Here is a 25137-nt window from a genome sequence, read left to right as displayed (position 1 = left end):
TCGCAGGTGTAAGTGAGAACTTGTTCTCAACTGGCCTACCTGGTTAAATAAAGGTGAAATAAAATAAATAAAAACATTGTAAGTAAGAATTTGTTCTTAACTGACTTGCCTAGTTAAATAAAGGTAAAATAAAAACTTTAACACCTCACAAAGCAGCTGTTTTGCTTATGCATAGGTTTTTGATTCATGTAGACTTACCCCCACACCAGTGGGTCACCAGTGTTTTATGTTAATGTCAGCTATAGTGTAAATGTGTTTCCATCAGGAGTGTGAAACTAAAGACTTGGCGAGCAGAATCAACAACCTCTGCATCACAAAGAATGTTGCTTTGTGAGGTGTTTAATTTCAGTTAGCCATTGTTCTGTAAATACCAGCTGAAAAGTACCAGTGGCCTGACTTTGGGCCCAAGTCAGAGCGTGCCCGCATAGATGGAAACAGAAAAGTCTGAGCCCTTTGGGTAAAAAACACTGGGGTAAATCCTCAGTGGAAATGCGCTGTGATTGGCTTTCTTGTAGAGGCTAATGGAAGAAATACCTCTTTGTGTCTGTCCAAAGTAGGTGTTCCAATCCCAATATCATGTGGTGCGGCTGAATGGATTCTTAGTGCCTGGTTCAGTGCTCATTTGGGCTGTATTGATTCTAGGGTGTGTCCCAAATGGCACCCTGTTCCCTATACAGTGCACTAACCCATAGGGTTCTGGTCAAAATTAGTGCAGTATTGTAGAGAAAAGCGTGTCATTTGGGACGCAACCCTAATGTCACAGAGAAAAAGTACAATGGAGATTTTGAACAGCAAATCAAGTGAAAAATCGAAGGGTTCATTTATTTCTGAGGGTCGTTAGTGCATTTTAATAGACAAACACAAATAAACCTGTTTCAGTGGAGGATGGGGAAGATTCATCCGAATGCACAGCTGGGGGAAACTAGATTACACACTGCCAGATTTACCACGGAAAACCTGTGTAGTCTGTGCCTAATATAGTGTGTGCATATTTCTCTTTATTTGATGTACAGAAAGAAGGCCTGTATTAAAATCAATGAAGAAATTTAAATGATAGCATTAAAATCAATGAATGCCACATAAAAGGTATTCAGTGAACGTCAATTGATTTCCCAAATGGAGTTCCAATGAACAAAGGGTTGTTATGTTTGTACTTTAAGTCACGGGTGAGCTGATGGAAACAAACGTGACACATATTTCTCTGCCTGTTAATGAATGATGGTTTCTTTTATTGACAGACTGACAAAGAAAGGTGTTTAGGCTGTAACAATGTTGTTGACTGAAATCAACAGAAACCCATCACTCCATGAATACACACATAAGAGCTAAACCAACTCAGTAGAGCCCTCACTTCACTGCTGTGAATAGAGTCATACCACCATGAACACAGCAGATAAGAACACTGCACCTCTATCATGTAGACAATGATGTAGATAAACCACACATTGTCTGGGTCAGCAAGTCAACCTCATTATAGACCTGAACCACTAACGAGACAGGCACTGGCTGAGTTCTAAATGGCACCCTTTTCCCTACATACTGCACTACTTCTGGGCTCCCGAGTGGCACAGAGGTCTAAGGCACTGCATCTTAGTGCAAGAGGCTATCACTACAGTCCCTGGTTCAAATCCAGGCTGTATCACATCCGGCTGTGATTGGGAGTCCCATAGTGCGGCGCACAATTGGCCCAGCGTCGTCCAGGTTTGGCCGGGGTAGGCCGTCATTGTAATAAGAGTTTGTTCTTAACTGACTTGCCTAGTTAAATAAAGGTTAAATTAAACAAATGTAAATTGACCAGAGATATGGCCCCTGGTCAGAGGTAGTACACTATGTAGGGAAGATGTACCATTTGAGATGTAACCACCCTCTAGTTTCCACATCTAGTAAACAATCTGCAGTGGAAAGTGGATGTTAGGTAATAACATATTTTGGATGTGATTCTGACTTCCACCCATTGATTCCTGGCACTTTTATGAGGTGTCTCTCATCTCTTGAGATCTCATAAATGTGATAATCTCTACAGATTGATTTACAACCAGTCAAGCAGTTTCAGTTGTTCTTATCTTCCCACTCAGGTACGTACTACGTGATTTAACGTCTGTAGTTTCGGTGTGCACCCTACACTACACCTTCAGATAGTTCATTCCTGGACATTGACATCCATCCATCCAGTGACACACAAACACTCCCAGTGATAGCACACAACTCAAAACAAAATATGTCACCCAGCAGGTCAAATATGTCACCCAGCAGGTCCAGGTAGTGTGAGAGAGTGCACATTTGAGTTCAGCAAGGTCAACAAACAGTGTAAACAGACACTGATTACAATGATTTTTACCAGTGCCAAAGTACAGTGATGTATTGTTTAGATCAGCATGTGGTGTTGGAAGATGTACCTGAGAATAAGCAGAACATTTGCTGCTTCAAATGAGGGCTGTGATGTGTAACCAGCGCATTACAGACCTGACAAGGCCTTGTCAGAGAGACTACAATATGTTTGTTTTGGCCTGCATTAGAGCAGAGACGGAAGCAGAAAAGACAGGAGCAAAGCTTGCCAGCTGCCTGCTTATCTCAGCCGAAGGGAAGGCGCTCCATAATTACATGCCGTCTAGACACTTATCTGCAGCCCTACCTAGGAGAGAGATAATATGGGAATTAACACTCACTCACTCACTCACACACACACACAACAGTATTTATGATGACAATGTCTAATTTAGTAAAATTATATGAAGGAGCATTCAATAATAGCCTACAACAAAAAGCCTTTGTGTAACCACAAATAGCCCTAGACTCGGGCTCAAGGAAAACAGAAGAAGCTTGCTTTCAGACCTGCGTGCTTTTTGTCCCTAGTTGTTCCCTATAGGAGCAGAGGAAGTGTTGCCTGGAGACGACTTTGGATGTTTTTTACAGCCTTGTCTTTTTACAGAGATGGAGAAGTATGAGAAAATCAAAGTGGTCCGAATAGGAGCTTTTAGGTAATCCAAAATAATTCACTTTGAACTTCTTGATGAAACTACACTGCTAAGGCAACCTACTCTTATTCATACTTTGTGATTTTTAATTTCTCTTCCTGTCAAACTTAAATCACGGAAAGCATGTACATTGGTTCAGGCGCGCGCATCTTTAATTAAATGTCCCGCGCTCATACAATTAGAATTATGCGCTCATTGTATTTCTATCGCTGCCCTAATCAATATTGTACAATACTAGTACATGACGAGTGCAAAGCTACTGTGTTGTCTTTTTAGTCATAACTAACTGTGATGTGTTATGTTATTTGCCCATTATATAAATTGTCAAATTCTAGTTCTAATGCCCACATGCATGAATGCATTTGTATGTATGACCCCATTAGCTGCTGCCAAAGCAGCAGCTACTCTTCCTGGGGTCCAGCAAAATTAAGGCAGTTTATACAATTTTAAAAACATTACAATACATTCACAGATTTCACATTACATAGCAATTTTCAATAACATCTGCTAAACACATGTGACAAATACAATTTGATTTGATTTAGCATCAATATCAGTAGCAATAATGTACAAGAGCATACAAGCAAGTAGGCCCACTGTAAGGGGATAGCCTACACCAGAACACACTTTCCCACTCTTCCCCACGCTACTCATTCTCCACCTTCCCATGTCATGTGTGACAGGATAGTGCACCTGTGTCGCCTGCGCAGTGACAGGGCCTTTGTGATCCTGAAGGAGATCCCAGTAGAGTAGATGTTCAGTGATGAACGCCTCAACGCCCAGAACGAGTGCCAGGTGCTAAAGCTGCTCAACCACCCCAACATCATAGAGTACTATGAGAACTTCCTGGAGGACAAGGCTCTGATGATCGCTATGTAATAAAAACCAGGTACTGTCAAATTAACCCCCCCCCCCCCCCCCCTCCCACACACAATTGTTTGTTACATAACACATAAGTTACATAGCTCACTGTTCTCATGAAAATCTGACACCTATGCTGTAACATAGGGTGTCATATGTTTTGCTTGTCAGATGTTCCCCATGAGGTCTTATTCAGTCTCATCAGATGTCAGTCCCTGTTATAGAGCTTCAGGAGATATATGATATAGGGCACTGCATTATGTTATAAAACTCGGTGGCCTGAGAGCATGATCTATTCTACTGTAACTATTCTTTTCCTGGTTTCTTACTGTAGGTGGAGCCCTAGCCGACTACATTCAGAAGCACTGTAACTCCTTGCTGGATGAGGACATCATCCTGTACTTCTTAGTCCAGATCTTGCTGGCCCTGTACCATGTGCACAACAAGTCCACCCTACAACGCAAGCTGAAGACCCAGAACATTCTGCTTGACAAGCATCAGGTGATTGTCAAAATAGGCGACTTTGGAATCACCAAAATCCTTGTCAGCAAGAGCAAAGCCTACACTGTGAGTGGACATGATCTAGCATTGGTCACCTGACTACATAGAAACAGCAAAATGCGTACGCTGATGATAAGCATAGTCATAGGCAGCACTGGCAGTAGAGTTTATCTACTTTGCGGAGCTGTGTGATGGAAAGCCCTATAATCAGAAGAGTGATATCTGGGCCCTTGGCTGTGTTCTATATGAGCTAGCCAGCCTCGAGAGCTTTTGAGGCTGCTGTACACATTTCTTTCAAATTCACTTCGTACATTGTCATTCCAATTTCAGAAACTGTCCTTGCACAACATCCAAAAGATTCAAAAATAGCATTGAAGTGAATCATATCTCACATTAGTCTTTGAAGCACGTATCTTTCCATCTCCATGTAAAATGTATTTAATTTGTGGGATGATGCGTAAAGATTACTGTTCCAAAAGTAAACCCATAAAGAAATCAAGGCATTAGCATAGTTTTAATATTTAATTCCTCTCCTTGGGCTTACTCACTCTTCCTTCTTTTACAGAACCTACCTGCCCTAGTGTTGAAGATCATGAGCGGTACCTTTGCCCCCATCTCAGACCGGTACAGTCCAGAACTCAGGAAGCTCATCATGAACATGCTCAACCTGGACCCATCCAAACACCCACAGCTCAATGAGATCATGGCCCACCCTCTTTGCATCAAACCCCTGCTCAACCTCTTCACTGATATAGGCAACGTCAAAATGTGCAGGTAGTGAATGCCATAAAAGTCTATCCCAAATGGCACACTATTCCCTATACAGTTCACTATATAGGGAATAGGATGCCATTTTGGACAAAGCCTCTAGCTTCTAGTCACCAGACTCATCGTAAGAAAACAACAATTTATCTGATGTATACATACGTTACCATTGATGGAAGTGTATGTATATAATATTCAAATACATTTTGATTTCTGGTCCAGAATTGAGAAACCACTGTCCACCGTGCAGTCAGGAGGTCATGGTAAACCGGGAGGGCGAATGACCGGCACAAGGTCATTCAGAGGTCAGTGACATACCTGCCACATCTACGATTGAACCGGTTCTGTAATAATTAACACCTTTTAGTATAATGTTTTGTCCTGTACTAGATGGACAGATGGGAACAGGAAAATTGCACTCCCTCCCGCTGTCATCAGTGTACACATGGGGCAGTGGCATCCCTGCGTCTGCCCATGCTCAACACAGAGGTGCTGCAGGTGGCCCTGGGACGCACACAGAAGATGGGCGTCACCAAGTCAGGCTGACTCATCACCTGGGAGGTCAGATTGGATTTCTTGATCCACATTTCCCTTCTCTGTCTGAATTAGCCTTGTCAACCTCAGTTAGGTTTCATAGATAAATATTGCCCTTAACCATCTAAGCTACTAGCTGCCTCTTTAATACCCTCAGATTATGCATTAGAATGGTTAAAAGCTGACAAGATGAAGGATTTGTTTTTAACAATATGAGAGTGTTATCTGGATAGTCTTTAGTATCAGCAGTATTCACACATTTCCAAACCACATCCTAATGGTACGGTGCCAGGTGATGTCAGTAGGATCTGGTGAGCCCACTCTGCCTGGTGCAGTAGAACAGATGCAGCTGCAGTTCATCTCTCGCTTCCTGGAGGGCCAGTCTGGAGTCACCATCAAGTCTGTGTCCTGTGGGGATCTCTTCACCACCTGTATGACAGGTACAGGCCATAATAGCATCTCAACTGGCACCCTATTCCCTATATAGTGCACTACTTTTGACCAGAGCCCTATGGGCCCTTAGTGCACTACTTTTGACCAGTGCCCTATTGACCCTGGTCAAAATTTGTGCACTATATAGGGAATAGGGTGTCATTTGGGATGTACACCATTGCTCATTGTTTCCTGCTGGAGGGCACAGCATCTGTGTCAGGTCAGCCTCAGTAGGGTAGCTTCACTATAGGAAATCAATATTTATTCACTGTGTGTTTTTGCTACCGCACACACACACTGCAGTATATAGCACTATCATAAAGCACTGGAGCAGCATTGGAATGTAAGCTGCATTTGGAAGTGTGGATGTAATCACCTCTTTTACAGAACATTCATCAGTGTTTGTCCTCCCCTACAGAATGTAATCTCCACTCTGCTGACCTGGCGTTTAGTAGGTACACTTTCTCAAACCGGGATACACTGTTAGTCAAGTCATAGTCTTGAGTGAGCTGTCATTAGTCCAATACCAAAAGCAGATAACACAGGATTAAAGTCCCAGCTCTATTTCCTGCTCCCTTATCACCATTTATCACTGTGGTGGAGCAGATTAGTATTCCCTTGTTAGGGACTAAAACACACACTGTGCTATAGCCACACCCATCAGCTCATCGTACCTATAATCTCCTCTATTTATTTTCAATTTGCAGAACGAGGTGTTATTATGACGTTTGGAAGCGGAAGCAATGGCTGTCTCGGACATGGGGAATTTGAATGACGTAACACAGGTAAATGTCTATGATTTTGAGGTTTGTTATAAACGTTGTCAGTCGTTCTGGGGGAAAATCTTGATATTATTTCTTTATATATATTGATGCCCAGCCCAAGATCGTGGAGGCCTTACTCGGATACGAGCTGGTCCAGGTGTCATGTGATGCTTCCCATGTGCTTGCTGTGACCAATGACAGAGAAATATTCTCCTGGGGAAGAGGTGACAATGGTAAATGAGCAAGTTTATTTTTGGGGTCGTCAATCACTCTCTGTCTTCTTTGGTTATGTCAGCAGCGGCTGTGGGAGAGCTTGGCATTCTAACAGAATGTTCTGCTTTCTGCCCCCTCATGTTCCCTATCTGTTCCCCTCTGTGGCAGGTCGCCTGGGGCTGGGCACCCAGGACTCCCACAACTCTCCCCAGCAGGTGTGTGTGCCAGGGGAGTTTGAGGCCCGCAGGGTGCTGTGTGAAGTAGATTGCTCCATGGTTATCAGCACCCATAACAGCATTCTGGCCTGTGGCAGCATCAGGTAAAGTTACCTTCTCTTATAGGCTACTTAGTAGAATATTTGAGTTCCAATTAACCAGGAAGCAAAAATCCTCTAGTAGGATCAAGATATGAGCTACAGTGCATGTAACAAACTAGTCCACATTTAAAATGAATTTCCTCTTCTGAACAGATGCTTGTTTTCTAGCCTAAATATTGTGCATTCATTAGGATAAACATTCCCTTGGAATGTAGTAACAACATAATGAACATATTCAGTCATTGCATGAAAGTGCTGTGAAATTGTACTGGCATTCCACAGAGGTTACTATTAATGCGAGCGATCCTTTTCATTAAGAACTCACTAAAGAGCAGCGCTCACGTTAAAGGTGAAACATGCCCTTTATTTCCACTGCACCAACACCCTGCTTGCTTAAGCACTGACATAGCTCTTCATGTACATGCTTTGTTGTGTTAAACTAATGCATGGATTTATAGAGGTGGTGTATGCCATTTTCTTCTGGGCCAATATCCAGTGAGGCAGCATTCTCTTACGGTGACAAACACTCGTTCTGATAGTCAACCCATCTACCAGAAATCCTCATGGGCAGGAAGCAGGGTTCTATTAGAGCGAGGGTTAGGAGAATGAGCACAGTGCTATCAGATCTGGGTTCAAATACTATTTGAAATAATTTCAAATACTTGATCTGTGCTTAATTGAGTTTGCTTGGTTTAATGGACCAATATAATATTCTCAAAACTGCTAACCTTGCCTATCTGTCACTACAGACAGGTTAAAGCTTACAGTCATAGTATTTGAAAGATTTCAGATAGTATTTGAATCCAGGTCTGAGTGCTATAGCAGGGCATAGTGTGATGCTGAGTGGAGACAGCACTGCCCAGTTACCTTTGGTTTACCTACTTCCTGCCCTCCCTAACTCTCTTACTCACTCTACTCCGTACTGAATATTTTCTCTGCCTTGAACACAGAACAAGAAACTCCCCCTCAATGAATTCTTACAGAACATGACACAGCATTTCCTCCTTACGCTTTTGTAGTGTGAAATTGTAGAAAACACATTTCAGCTGATAAGGTCAACTGTATCTAGTTTACTTTTAAGATATCAATGTTTCCCTTTTGATACGATTCAAACATTCTTTTTAATTAATTGACCAGAATAGTAGATTGACATTTTCTTCTAAGGCTGTGTTTACACAGGCAGTCCACTTCTGTTAGTTTTCCAATAATTGGGTTTGGACCAATCAGATCAGATCTTTTGCATGCCAATAATTGAGCAAAAGATCAGAATTGAGCTCCCCATTATCATTTACATTTGAGCCTATAAATGTGTTGCTATGAAAACAATTGCGACTCCTCAAAATGTGCTTGGTTATGTTCAACAAGCTGCGGTTGGATAAAATCAACGCTGCAAAGTAGCCAGCCCCCTGTGACCAGATTGAAGAAGTCCACTCGTTCAGTCTTGTCCAATCAGCACCGCTGAACGTGGACAAGGTTGTTTACATTTATATTGGAACAGCCCACTCTGTTGCTGTCACAGGTTAAATTATATTTTGTCTTCACCTGAAATGTCACCATGCAGTTCCTGAACCCATTGTAATTAGAAACCCAAAGTTCCTATAAGCTTCAAGGACATGACGTCCCCGTGTCATGCTTAAATAGTAAAACATGTAGATGTATTGTAATACTATTATCTACTATAGGATGATTGTGCTTCTATGTGTCTTTTGACAATACAAAATAACAATCTTCTTCACACATTTAATTCCCCTGTTCCGTGTGTCCAGAGAAGGGTCAGTGTTTCACGTTTGGTAGTAACCAGCATGGTCAGTTGGGCTGTAGCTCCCGTCGCACCCGTCGTGTGCCCTTCCTGGGCCTACAGGGCATCACCATGGCAGCCTGTGGGGAAGCCTTCATTCTAGCCATTGATCAGGTGTGTAGGGGGCATTAGCAATCAGGGAATATGCTTTAAGGGGACATTTTCAATTTATATAAAGTATTGGAGAAACGTGATGTCCTCAGTAAACTTTGGATGTTAGATAACGCACTTTATTAGAAGAGCTAATTGAACACTGTACCAATCGGTTTCTGTAATGTCTATGGAAATGTGCTTTCAGCAAATGCTTTAACAGATGTCTATTAGACATTTTCCAAAGGGTAGAGAGTTGTGGAGAATGACACAATGCATGTCAGAATGTGTCAATGATCAGCATGACCTCCCATAGGGAGGTTGCAGGCACAGTCACCTCATTGTTTAGGGTTGGCTTTGTTCAGCTCTGCTCTCCCAGGGATAGAGCCATTATGCTGGCATGGCAGGAGCAGGGAGGAGAAGAGAGGGCAGGTGAGAAGAGGGAGAAGAGAGGGCTGTCTGTTAAGGATTGTGCAGATTCATGAATCCTGGGGTGTGCGCTGAAGAACGTAACTATTCTCTTCACTCTATCCTGGTGTAGAAGGGGAGGAGTATATCTGGAGAAAGGGGGCCCATGGCCGCCTCGGAATTCTGGGGATTCTGGGATACCGAAGGCAGTGCAGCTCGACGAGAGCCACCCGTTCACTGTGACGGTGGCCTGTTGTCGTGGCAACCGTCTGCTGGCAGTGAAACATAATATTTTTCCTATTACCTTTTTGTTAAACAGAAGTATGTGAAATTGCCAGTAGCACATACTGTTTGTGGTGAAATCAAACCGCAATCAAAGGTGAAACTTGAGACAAGCTCCCTTAGATGATGCTGACAGAGATCCATGTTTTTTTCCTTGTAGAACAGAAGGTCTAAAAGAGCCTATTTGTTAATAGCTTGATAATTAGCTAACACCACAATGCAGATTTTCCTGTAGCTTTTTCACAGTCAGTTAATTCAGAAGTGACCACCAAGCCCCATGTTTGGCTTTTTGTTTCTCCATAGCCTCAGGGTCTGTAGTAACAGAGGCTCATTAACGTGGATGAGGCAATCAGTTGTGCCTTGCTCTCCACAAGCAATAAAATGAACAACAGGGGCCTGCCTCCCTGTCATGCTTAGCTCGTTAGGCATTGGGGAGATGAGCTGGGGTTAGCTCTGTTTATAAACCTGAATGTAACAAACCAGTGTCTCTGATAATAGGCATCCTCTGCCATCTCCACAAAACCAGGCAGAAGGTTGGTTAGGTTGAATGTCTGTATCCATTTACACCAGTAATCATTTACTCCCATTTCACTATTTACCATACTCTGCACATTTATAGTTATTGATTTCAGTTTACTTGCATGCAGTGTATGGATCTTCATGTAATGTGAATATTTCCACAACCTCAACAAGAGAATATATTATCCAGCCTGTGAGTAATGGTCCCTCTCATAAGGAAAAGCAAACAAGCTAGCAATTCCTCTGCTTTAAAACAATGATTGTTTCACAAATGGCACCCTATTCCCTTTGTAGTGCACTAATCACTAGTACTGCACTATATAGGGAATAGGGTGCCAAATGGGACGCATACGATATCTATTAAAATGACGCATGGATTAAACTAAAGCAACCCTCCCATTGAAAATAGATACAGATTTAGGAAAGATTAAATTGCACATAAAATCTGATCAGTATGTAAGAGAGACGTCTCTAATTTTTGGAAGAGACCCAAGTTACAGTCCTGTTCCAGTGTAACTCGGACCTGACTGCTTACCATGTGGTAGTGACCTGAAACACCAACACAGTAGCCAGAGTGCCCTCACACAGGTCATTTCACCCACATTTGACTTCCATGGGTTGTTATTTTATCATTATATGAGTAGTACATTAGTCCAGATACAGTATGACTAAATCCATGGTAGACAATGGCAGTGTGTGGGCATTCGAAACATTCTTGTGCCACCACACCTACTGCATTGTGAAGTAATCAAGAAGAAATGTGGGTGTATCTATATCTAAAATACAAGAGGGAAATAATTCAATACCTGTCCTGAAACCTTTTACAAGACTCAGACCCCTTATTGTATGTAACTGTACACATGCATGCATTGGGTAAGATGGTATATTCTTGTCTGTCTTTAGTGCTAATATAAGTGATATGTTGATGGCTTCTCTGTTTACTCTTTCTCTTTCTCAGCATTGCTTGAGGAGCCAGTCCCCAGAGGATACAGCTCTGAAAACCATCCCACCACCGTCCAGCCCCTCGGTAGCTGTCAGGAGAGAAACAGTGGCACAAGGTGAAGGACTGCTAGCCTCCTCTGAATAACCTCTTCCAGTGGCCTGTCCTTTACTAAGCCTTTAGAGGATCCCTGCACATCTTAAATAGTTTCAGTTGCTCTGTCTCAAGTCAGTTTATATTAACTTTTAATGTTATGTTTTTCATATAGTATTATGTAAATGTTGGTGCCTTATTAATGGCACAATTTATGGAACAAATGCAAATAATTCCAAACGTGTCATTTTAGAAGCTAAACTCAGCAAAAAAAGAAATGTCCCTTTTTCAGGACCCTGTCTTTCAAAGATAATTCGTAAACATCCAAATAACTTCACAGATCTTCATTGTAAAGGGTTTTAACACTGTTTCCCATGCTTGTTCAATGAACCATGAACAATTAATGAACATGCACCTGTGGAACGGTCGTTAAGACACTAACAGCTTACAGACGGTAGGCAATTAAGGTCACAGTTATGAAAACTTAGGACACTAAAGAGGCCTTTCTACTGACTCTAAAAAACACCAAAAGAAAGATGCCCAGGGTCCCTGCTCATCTGCGTGAACGTGCCTTAGGCATGCGTTAAGGAGGCATGAGGACTGCAGATGTGGCCAGGGCAATAAATTGCAATGTACTGTGAGACGCCTAAGACAGCACTACAGGGAGACAGGACAGACAGCTGATCATCCTCGCTGTGGCAGACCACGTGTAACAACACCTGCACAGGATCGGTACATCCGAACATGACACCTGCGGGACAGGTACAGGATGGCAATAACAACTGCCCGAGTTACACCAGGAACGCACAATCCCTCCATCAGTGCTCAGACTGTCCGCAATAGGCTGAGAGAGGCTCGACTAAGGGCTTGTAGGACTGTGTAAGGCAGGTCCTCACCAGATATCACCGGCAACAACGTCGGCTATGGGCCAAACCCACCGTCGCTGGACCAGACAGGACTGGCAAAAAGTGCTCTTCACTGACGAGTCAAGGTTTTGTCTCACCTGGGGTGATGGTCGGATTCGCGTTTATCGTTGAAGGAATGAGCGTTACACCGAGGCCTGTACTCTGGAGCGGGATCGATTTGGAGGTGGAGGGTCTGTCATGGTCTGGTGCGGTGTGTCACAGCATCATCGGACTGAGCTTGTTGTCATTGCAGGCCATCTCAACACTGTGTGTTACAGGGAAGACATCCTCCTCCCTCATGTGGTACCCTTCCTGCAGGCTTATCCTGACATGACCCTCCAGCATGACAATGCCACCAGCCATACTGCTCGTTCTGTGCGTGATTTCCTGCAAGACAGGAATGTCAGTGTTCTGTCATGGCCAGCGAAGGGCCCGGATCGCAATCCCATTGAGCACATCTGGGACCTGTTGGATTGGAGGGTGAGGGCTAGGGCCATTCCCCCAAGAAATGTCCGGGAACTTGCAGGTGCCTTGGTGGAAGAGTGGGGTAACATCTCACAGCAAGAACTGGCAAATCTGGTCCAGTCCATGAGGAGGAGATACTGCACTGCAGTACTTAATGCAGCTGGTGGCCACACCAGATACTGACTGTTACTTTTGATTTTGACCCCCGCTTTGTTCAGGGACACATTATTCCATTTCTGTTAGTCACATGTCTGTGGAACTTGTTCAGTTTGTCTCAGTTGTTGAATCTTGTTATGTTCATACAAATATTTACACATGTTAAGTTTGCTGAAAATAAACGCAGTTGACAGTGAGAGGACATTTCTTTTTTTGCTGAGTTTATTTAGCTTCCTAAGCTTGTGTAGCAAGTATAATGCTCTACCAAAAGTATTGGAGTGAGATTGCAGGAGGAGGTCATTGGGGAGCTGTCATGCAGTAAGGTTTTGTCTTCTCTCACCAGCGAGGTTAGAATGATAGCATGACACACAGTCCCAGGATGTCTAACTGGTTTGGTAGCTTTATTTACCCAGTATTTAGTTAGACAAAACAATGTTTAGGACTGCCACTACAGTGTGAGCCTACCAACTGACTCGTCAGTCAAATGAAGCAAACAAGTACGGCACTTTAAATCTTGAGCACATTATCAGTGGCTCTCATTGTGCTTTTAGGATTAGTCCTCATCAATTGGATTAGTAACTTTTGTTTTCATTTACAATAACACATGGTTTGTTTAGTGTCATAGTAAGGTACTTTTACACAACACATGAACAGTGAAAGTTTCTTTAAGGCTGTTGACTAAAGGAGGCCACTTCTATAGTAAATGCAATTCAAGACACATGGACCTTTCAACCCTCAAGTGTTCATAGATTGTTTAAGATTTTTGATGTGGAAGGGTTACTAACAAAGCATGGCACAGGTATGAGAGACACATTAAGAGTCAATATTGTCTCTTCAGCTGTGTGTGTCATAGGCATGAGTCCGTTTGATATGATGTGCTTAATTATAACACTGGCTTCATCCCAAAGGGCACCCTATTCTCTACATAGTGCACTACTTATGAACGGAGCCATATAGGCCCTGGTCAAAAATAGTGCACTATATAGGGAAAAGTGTGCTATTTGGGATGCGTGCACTGGCTTGATCTTACGCTGGAAAGCCTCCAAACAGGCTGAGATGGTGAGTAAACTGTAGTGCAAAAAAGGTGGGTCACTGTCTAGTATAGAGAGATTTACATGGTTATTAAAACGTCACGCCAGGGTAAGCCTACACAAACCACAGCCCTGATTTTAAGTGTTTCTAAAATCCCCTATGGGAAAAATGAATGGTGGAAAAGCGATTGCATCCATTTCCCTGTTTGACCGCTAGGTTTTATGGGTATTATGACTCATACTGTGGTACTTTATTGTTGACAGGGTCTATCATTTAGTAATACTATAATGCTGTGGCGGACTTTCGCCAGTTATTTGAAGAAAGAGTATGTGGCTGTGTGATGATGTAATCCTGAAGCAACAAGGTTGGTGATGACAACCTATGGCTATTGAATAATTGTAAATGGACACAATTGTAAAGGTTTTAAAGACAAGTTATTGTCCTGTCATTCGAAACCAATTCCGACAATTATCGAAGTCAATGTTTCATATTGATGATCATATTTATCTGCAATTCCATGAATATCAGGCTCTTATTTTTCAGTTTCACCACCAGAGGGCAGTTTTTCCTAATTAGTGATTAATGTGTCTACCTAGGGTCAATTCATCAATACATGTTATGTTTTCTGTGCAGACTTTAGGGAGTCAAAACATATTTCACTTTTTTATTGAACATTAGATACTGTATCTGTACCCCTTTTTAAGTGAACATGCTCCTTTCAAGCTATTTAATTAAAGTCACAATTTGCAGGTGAAAGCATACATTATTTCCATTCATTTTAGATTATCATTAATTTCATAAAAAAGAGACTTGAATTAAATAGCTGACAAATAAATCAAATCAAAGGAGGAGATATCATTGACTCATAGCATAGAAACGCAGATAGGCTATGTTGATTTCACTTTCGACTCCTCCCGCAAGAAAAATAGTAGGCGGGGGTATGTACCTAAACAGATGGGATGAGAGCATTGTCTTTAATCTGTCAGTGTTACCTCTGCCGAGAGACATGCGGACGATTTTCCTGCATTTATAGACCCAGATGAATATTGTCAGAAGAAGACATCGCCAGGTTTTGATGCAATAACGTTTATACTGTCGAGGATTCCCTTTGTTTCCATGCACTCGGTCACCCGGTTGCTGGAGAGACAGCGGAGCAGAATCGGTCAATAATTTCGTCTCGCAAACCGATCTGTCGCTGGCTGACGAAGGGGACATGAATATCTGAGAATCTCTCTGGTGACGGCCATCAGAAGAGAGACATTGGTGGCATCATACCACAAATCGCATAGGTGGACAGGACACAAAGGCGAAGGGAGAGACATTAATCAGCAGTGTATTTCTACTCATCCTGCAGCAATGCCGGGGTTTGATTACAAGTTTCTGGAGAAACCGAAGAGACGGTTTCAATGTCCCTTATGCAGTAAAGCCATGCGAGACCCTGTTCAAGTTTCTACGTGTGGCCACCGATTTTGTGACACCTGTCTACAAGAATTTTTAAGGTAAGCTGTTGGTCTGTGTCTGTGTTTCTGTATGTCTTTCTGCGTGTGTCTGTCTCGCTCTCTCTCTCTCTGAATGTATCTGTGTGTGTGTGTGTGTGTGTCATATTCCAGATTCAGAGTGATTAGCCTATTGGATTGTAATAATGATATTACATTGTAATGTGTTCTGTACACACAAAGCCTTAAGGGCAAGTCAACACCACTTCCTTTTACATATAATATTGTTTCACCTGTGAGTGCAAAGGCCTTACAAAGGAAGGACACACCTACAGGATATGTTTACATATATACTTTCCAACTGAAACTTGACATTTATGATTAGTTCCTACAGTGTGAGACAAGATGTAGCCTACACACAGAGAGAGAGAGAGAGGTCTGAAAGCAAGTTTTTTCAGTGTTCTTTAAACCAGTGGTTTCCAAAGTCTATGTCAAAATGCAAAAAAAATAATGTATATATATATATATATATATATATACATATACAGTGCATTCGGAAAGTATTCAGACCCATTGACTGTTTTTTTTTTTTTTTGTTACATTACAGCCTTATTCTAAAATTGATAAAATTATTCCCCCCCCCCCCACATGAATCTACACACACAATACCCTATAATGACAAAGCAAAAACAGGTTTGTAGAAATATTACATTTACATAAGTATTCAGACCCTTTATTCAGTACTTTGTTGAAGCACCTTCGGCAGCGATTACAACCTAGATTCTTCTTGGGTATAACGCTACAAGCTTGGTACACCTGTACTTGGGGAGTTTCTCCCATTCGTCTCTGCAGATCCTCTCAAGCTCTGTTAGTTTGGATGGGGAGCGTTGCTGCACAGCTATTTTCAGTTCTCTCCAGAGATGTATGATCGGGTTCAAGTTCTGGCTCTGGCTGGGCCACTCAAGGACATTTAGAGACTTGTCCCGAAGCCACTCCTGCGTTGTCTTGGTTGTGTGCTAATGGTTGTTGTCCTGTTGGAAGGTGAACCTTTGCCGCAGTCTGAGGTCCTGAGCGCTCTGGAGCAGGTTTTCATCAAGGATCTCTCTGTACTTTCCTCTGTTCATCTTTGCCTCGATCATAACCTATCTCCCAGTCCCTGCCGCTGAAAAACATCCCCACAGCATGATGCTGCCACCACCATACTTCCATGTATTGATGGTTCCAGGTTTCCTCGACATGACGCTTGGTATTCAGGCCAAAGAGTTCAGTCTTGGTTTCATCTGACCAGAGAATCTTGTTTCTCATGGTCTGAGTCCTTTAGGTGCCTTTTGGCAAACTCCAAGCAGGCTGTCATGTGCCTTTTACTGAGGAGTGGCTTCTGTCTGGCCACTCTACCATAAAGGCCTGATTGGTGGAGTGCAGCAAAGATGGTTGTCCTTTTGGAAGGTTCTCCTATCTCTACAGAGGAACTCTGGAGCTCTGTCAGAGTGACCATCGGGTTCTTGGTCACCTCCCTGACCAAGGCCCTTCTCCAATAAAGTTGTAGAAACATCTGAAGGATGATCAATGGAAACAGGATACACCTGAGTTCAATTTTGAGTCTCATAGCAAAGGTTCTGAATATTTATGTAAATAAGATATTTCTGTTTATTTCTTTAAACCTGTTTTCACTTTGTCATTATGAGGTATTGTGTGTAGATTGCTTATAATTTATATATTATAATTATTTTACTCCATTCTAGAATAAGGCTGTAACGTAACAAAATATGCAAAAATTCAAGGTGTCTGAATATTCCCGAAGGCACTGTGTGTGTGTATATATATGAGTAGGTGTGTACAAAATCTGGACTGGTACTATATTATATATATCCAGTCCAGATTTTGGACACACCTACTCATTCAAGGGTTTTAATATATGTTTACTATTTTCTACATTGTAGAACAATATTGAAGACATCAAACTATGAAATAACACATATGGAATCATGTAGAAACCAAAAAAGTGTTAAACAAATCAAAATATATAATAGATTTTAGATTATTCAGTGGCCACACTTTGCCTTGATGACAGCTTTGCACACTCTTGGCATTCTCTTAACCAGCTTCATGAGGTAGTCACCTGGAATGCATTTCAATTAACAGGTGTGCCTTGTTAATTTGTGGAATTTCTTTCCTTAATGTGTTTTAAGCCAATCAGTTGAGTTGTTTCAAGGTAGTAAGATAGCCCTATTTGGTAAAAGACAAAGTCCATATTATGGTAAGAACAGCTCAGATACCCGCAAAACACCAGTCTCAACGTCAACAGTGAAGAGGCGTCTCCGGGATGCTGGCCTTCTAGGCAGAGTTCCTCTGTCCAGTGTCTGTGTTCTTTTGCCCATCTTTTCTTTTTATTGGCCAGTCTGAGATATGGCTTTTTCTTTGCAACTCTGCCTAGAAGGCCAGCATCTCGGAGTCGCCTCTTCACTGTTGACATTGAGACTGGCGTTTCGCCTGTACTATTTAATGATGCTGCCAGTTGGGGACTTGTGAGGAGTCTGTTTCTCAAACTAGACAGTCTAATGTACTTGTCCTCTTGCTCAGTTGTGCACCGGGGCCTCCCACTCCTCTATTCTGGTTAGAGACCGTTTGCGCTGTTCTGTGAAGGGAGTAGTACACAGCACTGTATGAGATCTTCAGCTTCTTGGCAATTTCTCGCATGGAATAGCCATAATTTCTCAGAACAAGAATAGACTGACGAGTTTCAGAAGAAAGTACTTTGTTTCTGGCCATTTTGAGCCTGTAATTGAACCCACAAATGCTGATGCTCCAGATACTCAATGAGTCTAAAAGCCAGTTTTATTGCGTCTTTAATCAGAACAACAGTTTTCAGCTGTGCTAACATAATTGCAAAAGGGTTTTCTAATGATCAATTAGCCTTTTAAAATGATAAACTTGGATTAGCTAACACAACGTGCCATTGGAACACAGGAGTGATGGTTGCTGATAATGGGCCTCTGTACCCCTATGTAGATATTCCATTAAAAATCAGCCGTTTCCAGCTACAATAGTCATTTACAACATTAACAATGTCTGCACTGTATTTCTGATCAATTTTATGTTATTTTAATGGACCAAAAATTTGATTTTCTTTCAAAAACAAGGACATTTCTAAGTGACCCCAAACTTTTTAACGGTAGTGTGTGTATTTCTAATATATTTGGATATATATGTATATACACACACACACACACACACACACACACACACACACACACACACACACACACACACTACCGTATATATACATAGACTTCGAGCGCCAGCTATCCTGAGGGAAACTTCGGCGGGAACCAGCTACTAGATGGTTCGATTAGTCTTATAAATATAGACAGTGGGGAGGCCAAGTATTTAATACACTGCCGATTTTGCAGGTTTTCCTACTTACAAAGCATGTAGAGGTCTGTAATTTCTATCATAGGTACACTTCAACTGTGAGAGACGGAATCTAAAAATCCAGAAAATCACATTGTATGATTTTTAAGTAATTATTAGCATTTTATTGCATGACATAAGTATTGCATGACATAAGGTTGTTATTATATTTGAGGTGGGGTCACAATACATTATTGCAGGGAAATAATGGTGTATAAATGGGGAAAGAAATGGGGTCCCCATTGAAAAAGGTTGAATACCACTGCCTTAAACCTTAAGGTTTAAGGTTGTGGCTCTACCCAGCCTATGGTATTGAAAATGTTTATAACATATTTCAACATTCACTCCTTGGAAAGTTTCACCCATGTCAACTTTATTCCTTTAGATTAGCCAAATGTAGCCAGCCGTTGGGGGTGTTCTATATACATGCAAATCTCTCATGAAGTCAGTTTATTTTTAAATTTTCCATTACTGAATTCAAATTGGCCCAACTGGCAGTAGTCTGGGATCCACCAATGAGAACTCAAGCTCCAAAAGGCCACAAAACAGAAGAGAAAACAATTGCTTGCTTGTATCATCATTTGGCCCAATGCAATTGTAATATTATACATATATGTTTCAGATAATAAACTGTCAGAGATTCAGTGCTGTGATGAGGGAGAAATGTTTCAGACTTTGATGCCATTCTAGCTGTAGTCCCCTACCATGACACATTATTTAATGTTAAGACCTCAGGATCAGGGACAGAGAGAGGGGAGGGGCACTTTGTCTGTTTATGTGTGTGAGCCTGCATGGAAATATGTCTGCGTGTATTTGTATTTGTCCACGTGTGTATGCTTCAAATCTCTTTGTAATCATTTTATTTGTCACTTGCTTCATAAACAACCAGTGAAATGCTTACTTACAGGCCCTTCCCAACAATGCAGAGAGAAAAATAGAGAAATTGCACCCTATCCCCTATATAGTGCACTACTTTTGACCAGGGCCCCTTATGGCTCTGGTCAGAAGTAATGCACTGCAGTATATAGGGCAGTGTATCCAAACCCTGGTCCTCGAGCATAACAGTACACCTTTTCATTGTAGCCCTGGACAAACACACCTCATTCAGCTCATTGAGGGCCTGATGATTAGTTGACAAGTTGAATCAGGTGTGCTTGTCCAGGGTTACAATAAAAATGTGTACTCTTGGGGGTACCCGAGGACCATGGTTGGGAAACACTGATAGGTAGGGTAGGGTGCTATTTGGGAGACATACAGTGTTTAATTTTGGCAACTATTTTAGATTTAGTTTTGAGCCACTTGAGGTTCTCATACCCCTTAACCCCTACCACATCCCTCCCAGCCCCCATTGAAAGATGGCTGAAATACTTGGGGGTCCTACTTTATGTATATTTAATTGGATTTCAATTAAACCCTCTTGTAGTTGTTTATTGCAGGATGCAGGAAGCAGAGGTGGGTCTACCTGAACTTTGTGCTACGTCATCTTGGAACACAGCTTCTGTGTTATTGTTTGAGTAGACAATGGCTGGACATATTTCAGTTATGGCAGTTATGGTTCCCCTTTATGTTGTTGCATTTCACTTCATTGCCAGAGACAACCAGAAGTGGGATCTTTTTTTCACCGTATAGGTCTGATCTAGTTCTCCACACGTCCTAAATAGCACCCTGTTCTCTACATAGTGGAATACTTTTGACAAGAGACCTTTGGGCCCTGGTTGAAAGTAGTGCATTATGTAGGAAATAGGGTGCCATTTGGGATGCGTACCAGGAATGACTTGTCTTCCTCCCTCCCAGCTGCACACTGTAAACATGGCTGATGTTGACACTGTCAGTCAAATAAGTCATAAGCACAGGTTTGCAGCTAGTTTGACCACTAGCAAAAAAAAGATTTGCTGCTTATTCATGGTGGTGTAGATATTATCCTAGGACTTGAGCCATGTCTTGTCAAAAATGAAATTCAACAAAAAGATTAAGGCATTATTGCACTTTTTTATATGATCATTTCTGGCACTATTATTTAAACATATACAGTGCTTTCCACTAATATTGGCACCCTTGGTAAAATGAGTTAAACAGGCTGTGAAATTTTATTTATTTAATTAAAGTAAAGTAATTGAAAGAAAAAATAAATTCTTATCATAAAACAAATATATGTGTGCCACAATTATTGGCACCCTTTCATTCAATACTTTGTGCAACCTCCCTTTGCCAAGATAACATCTCTGAGTCTTCTCCTATAATGTGTAATTAGGTTGGAGAACACATGGCAAGGGATCTGAGACCATTCCTCCATACAGAATCTCTCCAGATCCGTCAGATTCCGAGGTCCACTTGTGGACTCTCCTCTTCAGCTCATCCCACAGGTTTTCTATGGGGTTTAGGTCAGGAGACTGGGACGGCCATGGCAAAACCTTGATTCTGTGGTCAGTGAACCATTTTTGTGTTGATTTTGAGGTGTGCTTTGGATCGTTGTCCTGCTGGAAGATCCAACCACAGCCCAGTTTAAACTTCCTAGTAGAGGCAATCAGGTTTTATTTAATATCTGCTGGTACTTGAAGTCCATGATACCATGTGTCCTAACATGTTATCCAGGGCCTTTTGAAGAAAAACATCCCCACAACGTCAAAGATCCACCCCCATACTTCACAGTGGGGATGAGGTACATTCTGTCTACGCCAAACCCACCTCTGGTGTTTGTTTCCAAAAAGCTCTATTTTGGTCTCATCTGACCATAGAACCCGGTCCCATTGAAAGTTCCAGTAACATTAGGCAAACCGTAGGCGCTTGAAATTGTTGTTTGATGACAGCAAAGGCTTTTTTATGGCAACACTCCCAAACAACTTGCGGTTATGTAAGTGGCATCTGATCGTAGTTTTGGAGACTTTCTGACCCCAAGACCCAATTAATCCCTGCATTTCTCCAGCTGTGATCCTTGGAGATTTTTCTGGCCACTCGAACCATCCTCCTCATTGTGCGTGGGGTCAATATAGACACACGTCCTCTTCCAGGGCGATTGTTAACATCTCCAGTTGCTTTAAACTTCTAAATTATTGCCCTGATAGTGGAAATGGGCATTTTCAACCATTGAGCTATTTTCTTATAGCCATTTCCTCTTTTGTGCAGCTAAACAACCTTTTGTCACACATCATTACTGTATTCTCGGGTCTTTCCCATAGTGATGGATGACTATGGGAACTTGGCCTGTGTGTCACCTCATATTTATACCCCAGTGAAACAGGAAGTCATGGCTTACCACTTAAGTGTTCTTAATCACTCAGGTGAACTTAAAAGCATAAAATATGAATGGGAATATACTTCAGTTAGATTATACTCAGAATTTTACTCAGAATTATTAGGGGTGCCAATAATTGTGGCACACATGTTTCGGAGAATTTTTTTTTTTTAATTTATCATTTATTTGACGAGCAGGTGTTGACATACTTTTGGTTATGTAGTGTACAGTGCCTTCAGAAAGTATTCACACCCCATGACTTTGTCCACATTTGTGTTACATACTGAATTTAAAATGGATTACATTTAGATTGTGTGTCACTGGCCTAAACACAATACCCAATAATGTCAAAGTGGAATTATGTTTAAGAACATTTTTGCAAATTAATTAAAAATTAAAAGCTGGAATGTCTTGAGTCAATAAATATTCAACCCCTTTGTTATGGCAAGCCTGAATAAGTTCAGCGGTAAAAATGTACCTAACAACTCGCATAAGTTGCATGGACTCGCTCTGTGTGCAATAATAATGTTTAACATGTTTTTTTAAGGACTGCCTCATCTCTGTACCCCACACATAAAATGATCTGTATAGTCCCTCAGTCGAGCAGTGAATTTCAAACACAAATTCAACCACAAAGACCAGGGAGATTTTCCAATGCCTCGCAAAGAAGGGTGCCAATTGGTAGATGTGTAAAAAAGAATTAAGCAGACAATGATTATCCCTTTGAGCATGGTGAAGTGTTAGTTACATTATGATTATTACATTATTAGTTACACTTTGGATGGTGTATCAATACACTCAGTCACTACAAAGATACAGGCGTTCTTCCTAACTCAGTTGCCAGAGAGGAAGGAAACCGCTCAGGGATTTCACCATAAGGCCAATGTTTACTTCAAAACAGTTACAGAGTTTAATGGCTGTGATAGAACTGAGGATGGATCAACAACATTGTAGTTAATCAACAATACTAACCTAAATAGCAGAGTGGAAAGAAGGAAGCCTATACAGAATACAAATATATCAAAACATGCATCCTGTTTGCAACAAGGCACTAAAGTAATACTGCAAAAAATGTGGCAAAGCAATTATGTGTTATGTTTGTGGCAAATCCAATACATTACCACTCTCCATATTTTCAAGGATATTGTTGGCGGCTGTATATCATGCTATGGGTATGCTTGTCATCGTTAAGGACTGGTGAGTTTTTCAAGCTAAGAAAGAAACGAATGAAGCTAAGCACAGGCAAAATCCTAGATGAAAATCTGGTTCAGTCTGCTTGCCACCAGATACTGGGAGATTAATTTACCTTTCAGCAGGACAATAACCTAAAGCCCAAGGCCAAATCTACACTGGAGTTTCTTACCAAGAAGACAGTGAATGTTACTGAGTGGTCTAGTTACAGTTGGACTTAAATCTACTTAAAAATCTATGGCAAGACCTGAAAATGGTTGTCTAGCAATGATCAATAACCAATTTGACAGAGATTGAAGAATTTTGAAAAGAAGAATGGGCAAATGTTTCACAATTAGGTGTGGAAAGCTCTTCGAGACAAGGTATTGTCTCAGGGGTGTGAATACTTATGTACATGAGATATTTCTGAATTTCATTTTCAATAAATTTGCAAACATCTCTAAATGGGTAAAAAAAAAAAAAAAATTGAAATCAGGCTTTTAAACAACAAAATGTAGAATAAGTCAAGGGGTATGAAGGCACTGTATATAAACATATTTTTATTTAACTAGGCAAGCCAGTTGAGAACAAATTCTTATTTACAATGACGGCCTACATCGGCCAAACTCGGACGACGCTGGGCCAATTGTGTGCCACCCTATGGGGCTCCCAATCACGGCCGGTTGTGATACAGCCTGGATTCGAACCAGGGTGTCTGTAGTGATGCCTCTAGCACTGAGATGCAGTGCCTTAGACCGCTGCGCCACTCGGGAGCCCATCTTAATAAGATGTCTGAAGACAAAGCTCTCCAAATATACTGTATCAGGATGACAAGCTCGTATATAGAAAGAGAGAGACAGTCGAAGAGTAAGAGATCGTTGGTGGTCAATGCCTTTTGCCTGTGGCTTTGTGTCTACCTCAGAGGCCTCCCTGTCTGTGTTCTCTTCTCCAGTAGTGAACAGAGAATACAAATCCTTTACTCCCTGCATCCCACGCAATGACTCTTTTTAAAACACAAAGACGCACAGAATATAGATTTTTTTCAAGACAAAAAAAAGACCAAGCCAGTGTTTTTGTAAAGTAGTGACGACTCGTGATCATAACAGACAAAGAGAGCACGATTCAACAGTCAGTTGCAGCTGCAGTATACTGTGAAGTGGGGACAACCAGACTATCAGGGAGAGAAATCATCTGCACCTATTTTGTGGATTCGTAGAGTGACTAATGTTACTACCAGTTATATTCAGAGTTAATGGGGAATTGATTGCACTATTTGTTCAGCTCAAGTTTTTATCGCTTTCCATTTCAATGTTGGTGACCTAGTATGCTTCCCAAATGGCACTCTATTCCTTACATAGTGCACTACTTTTGACCATAGCGCTATGGGCCCTGGTCGAAAGTTGTGCCTGTATAGGGAATAGGGTGGCATTTTGGACACATACAATGTCAGTGACTTACAATGTCAGTGACTTACAATGTCAGTGACATTATTGACTTGGTAAGCTTGTTAAACTGTAGCGCAGCCAAGAGAGGGGGGGCTCTGCTTTCATAACACATTGTTTTCTCAGGTAGCCTACCAAACATCACACTGTTATTCTGAATGGTATTTTGTCTTCTAAAACATTTTAGTGCCTCAGAGGTCTGTCCACAACGACTTTACTCTTCATCTGTCGGGATCCTATTGGTCCAGCTGACAGGGGTTTATTTGACAGCCACTTCACCCCTCCATCGATCTCACACAGAAATGAATCTAGTCAATTGATTAACCCAGTAAAAAGCCACACGTAGCGGAGTTCACTGAGTGTGTTTCCATTTTTCCATTTGCTTAATTAGCACACT

The 25137-nt window shown here is 41.6% G+C and overlaps 1 protein-coding gene and 1 pseudogene across 1 annotated transcript in view; both read left to right on the top strand.

Moving 5' to 3' along the window:
* The first annotated feature begins 1911 nt into the window (after window positions 1–1911).
* LOC139548787 (serine/threonine-protein kinase Nek8-like) lies at window positions 1912–14855 on the top strand (annotated as a pseudogene).
* A 176-nt stretch (window positions 14856–15031) lies between these two features.
* LOC139548788 (TNF receptor-associated factor 4-like) overlaps window positions 15032–25137 on the top strand; it is a 50153-nt gene continuing 40047 nt past the window's right edge. The window contains exon 1 of the mRNA XM_071358641.1: window positions 15032–15548. Coding sequence (XP_071214742.1) covers window positions 15406–15548 — 143 coding nt within the window. The 5' untranslated portion in view covers window positions 15032–15405. The remainder of the gene's footprint in view (window positions 15549–25137) is intronic.

Source organism: Salvelinus alpinus, chromosome 22 (genome assembly GCF_045679555.1).
Source record: "Salvelinus alpinus chromosome 22, SLU_Salpinus.1, whole genome shotgun sequence".
NCBI classification, from domain to species: domain Eukaryota; kingdom Metazoa; phylum Chordata; class Actinopteri; order Salmoniformes; family Salmonidae; genus Salvelinus; species Salvelinus alpinus.
Note: the sequence above shows the minus strand (reverse complement) of the source record. Positions and strands in the feature narration are given on the sequence as shown.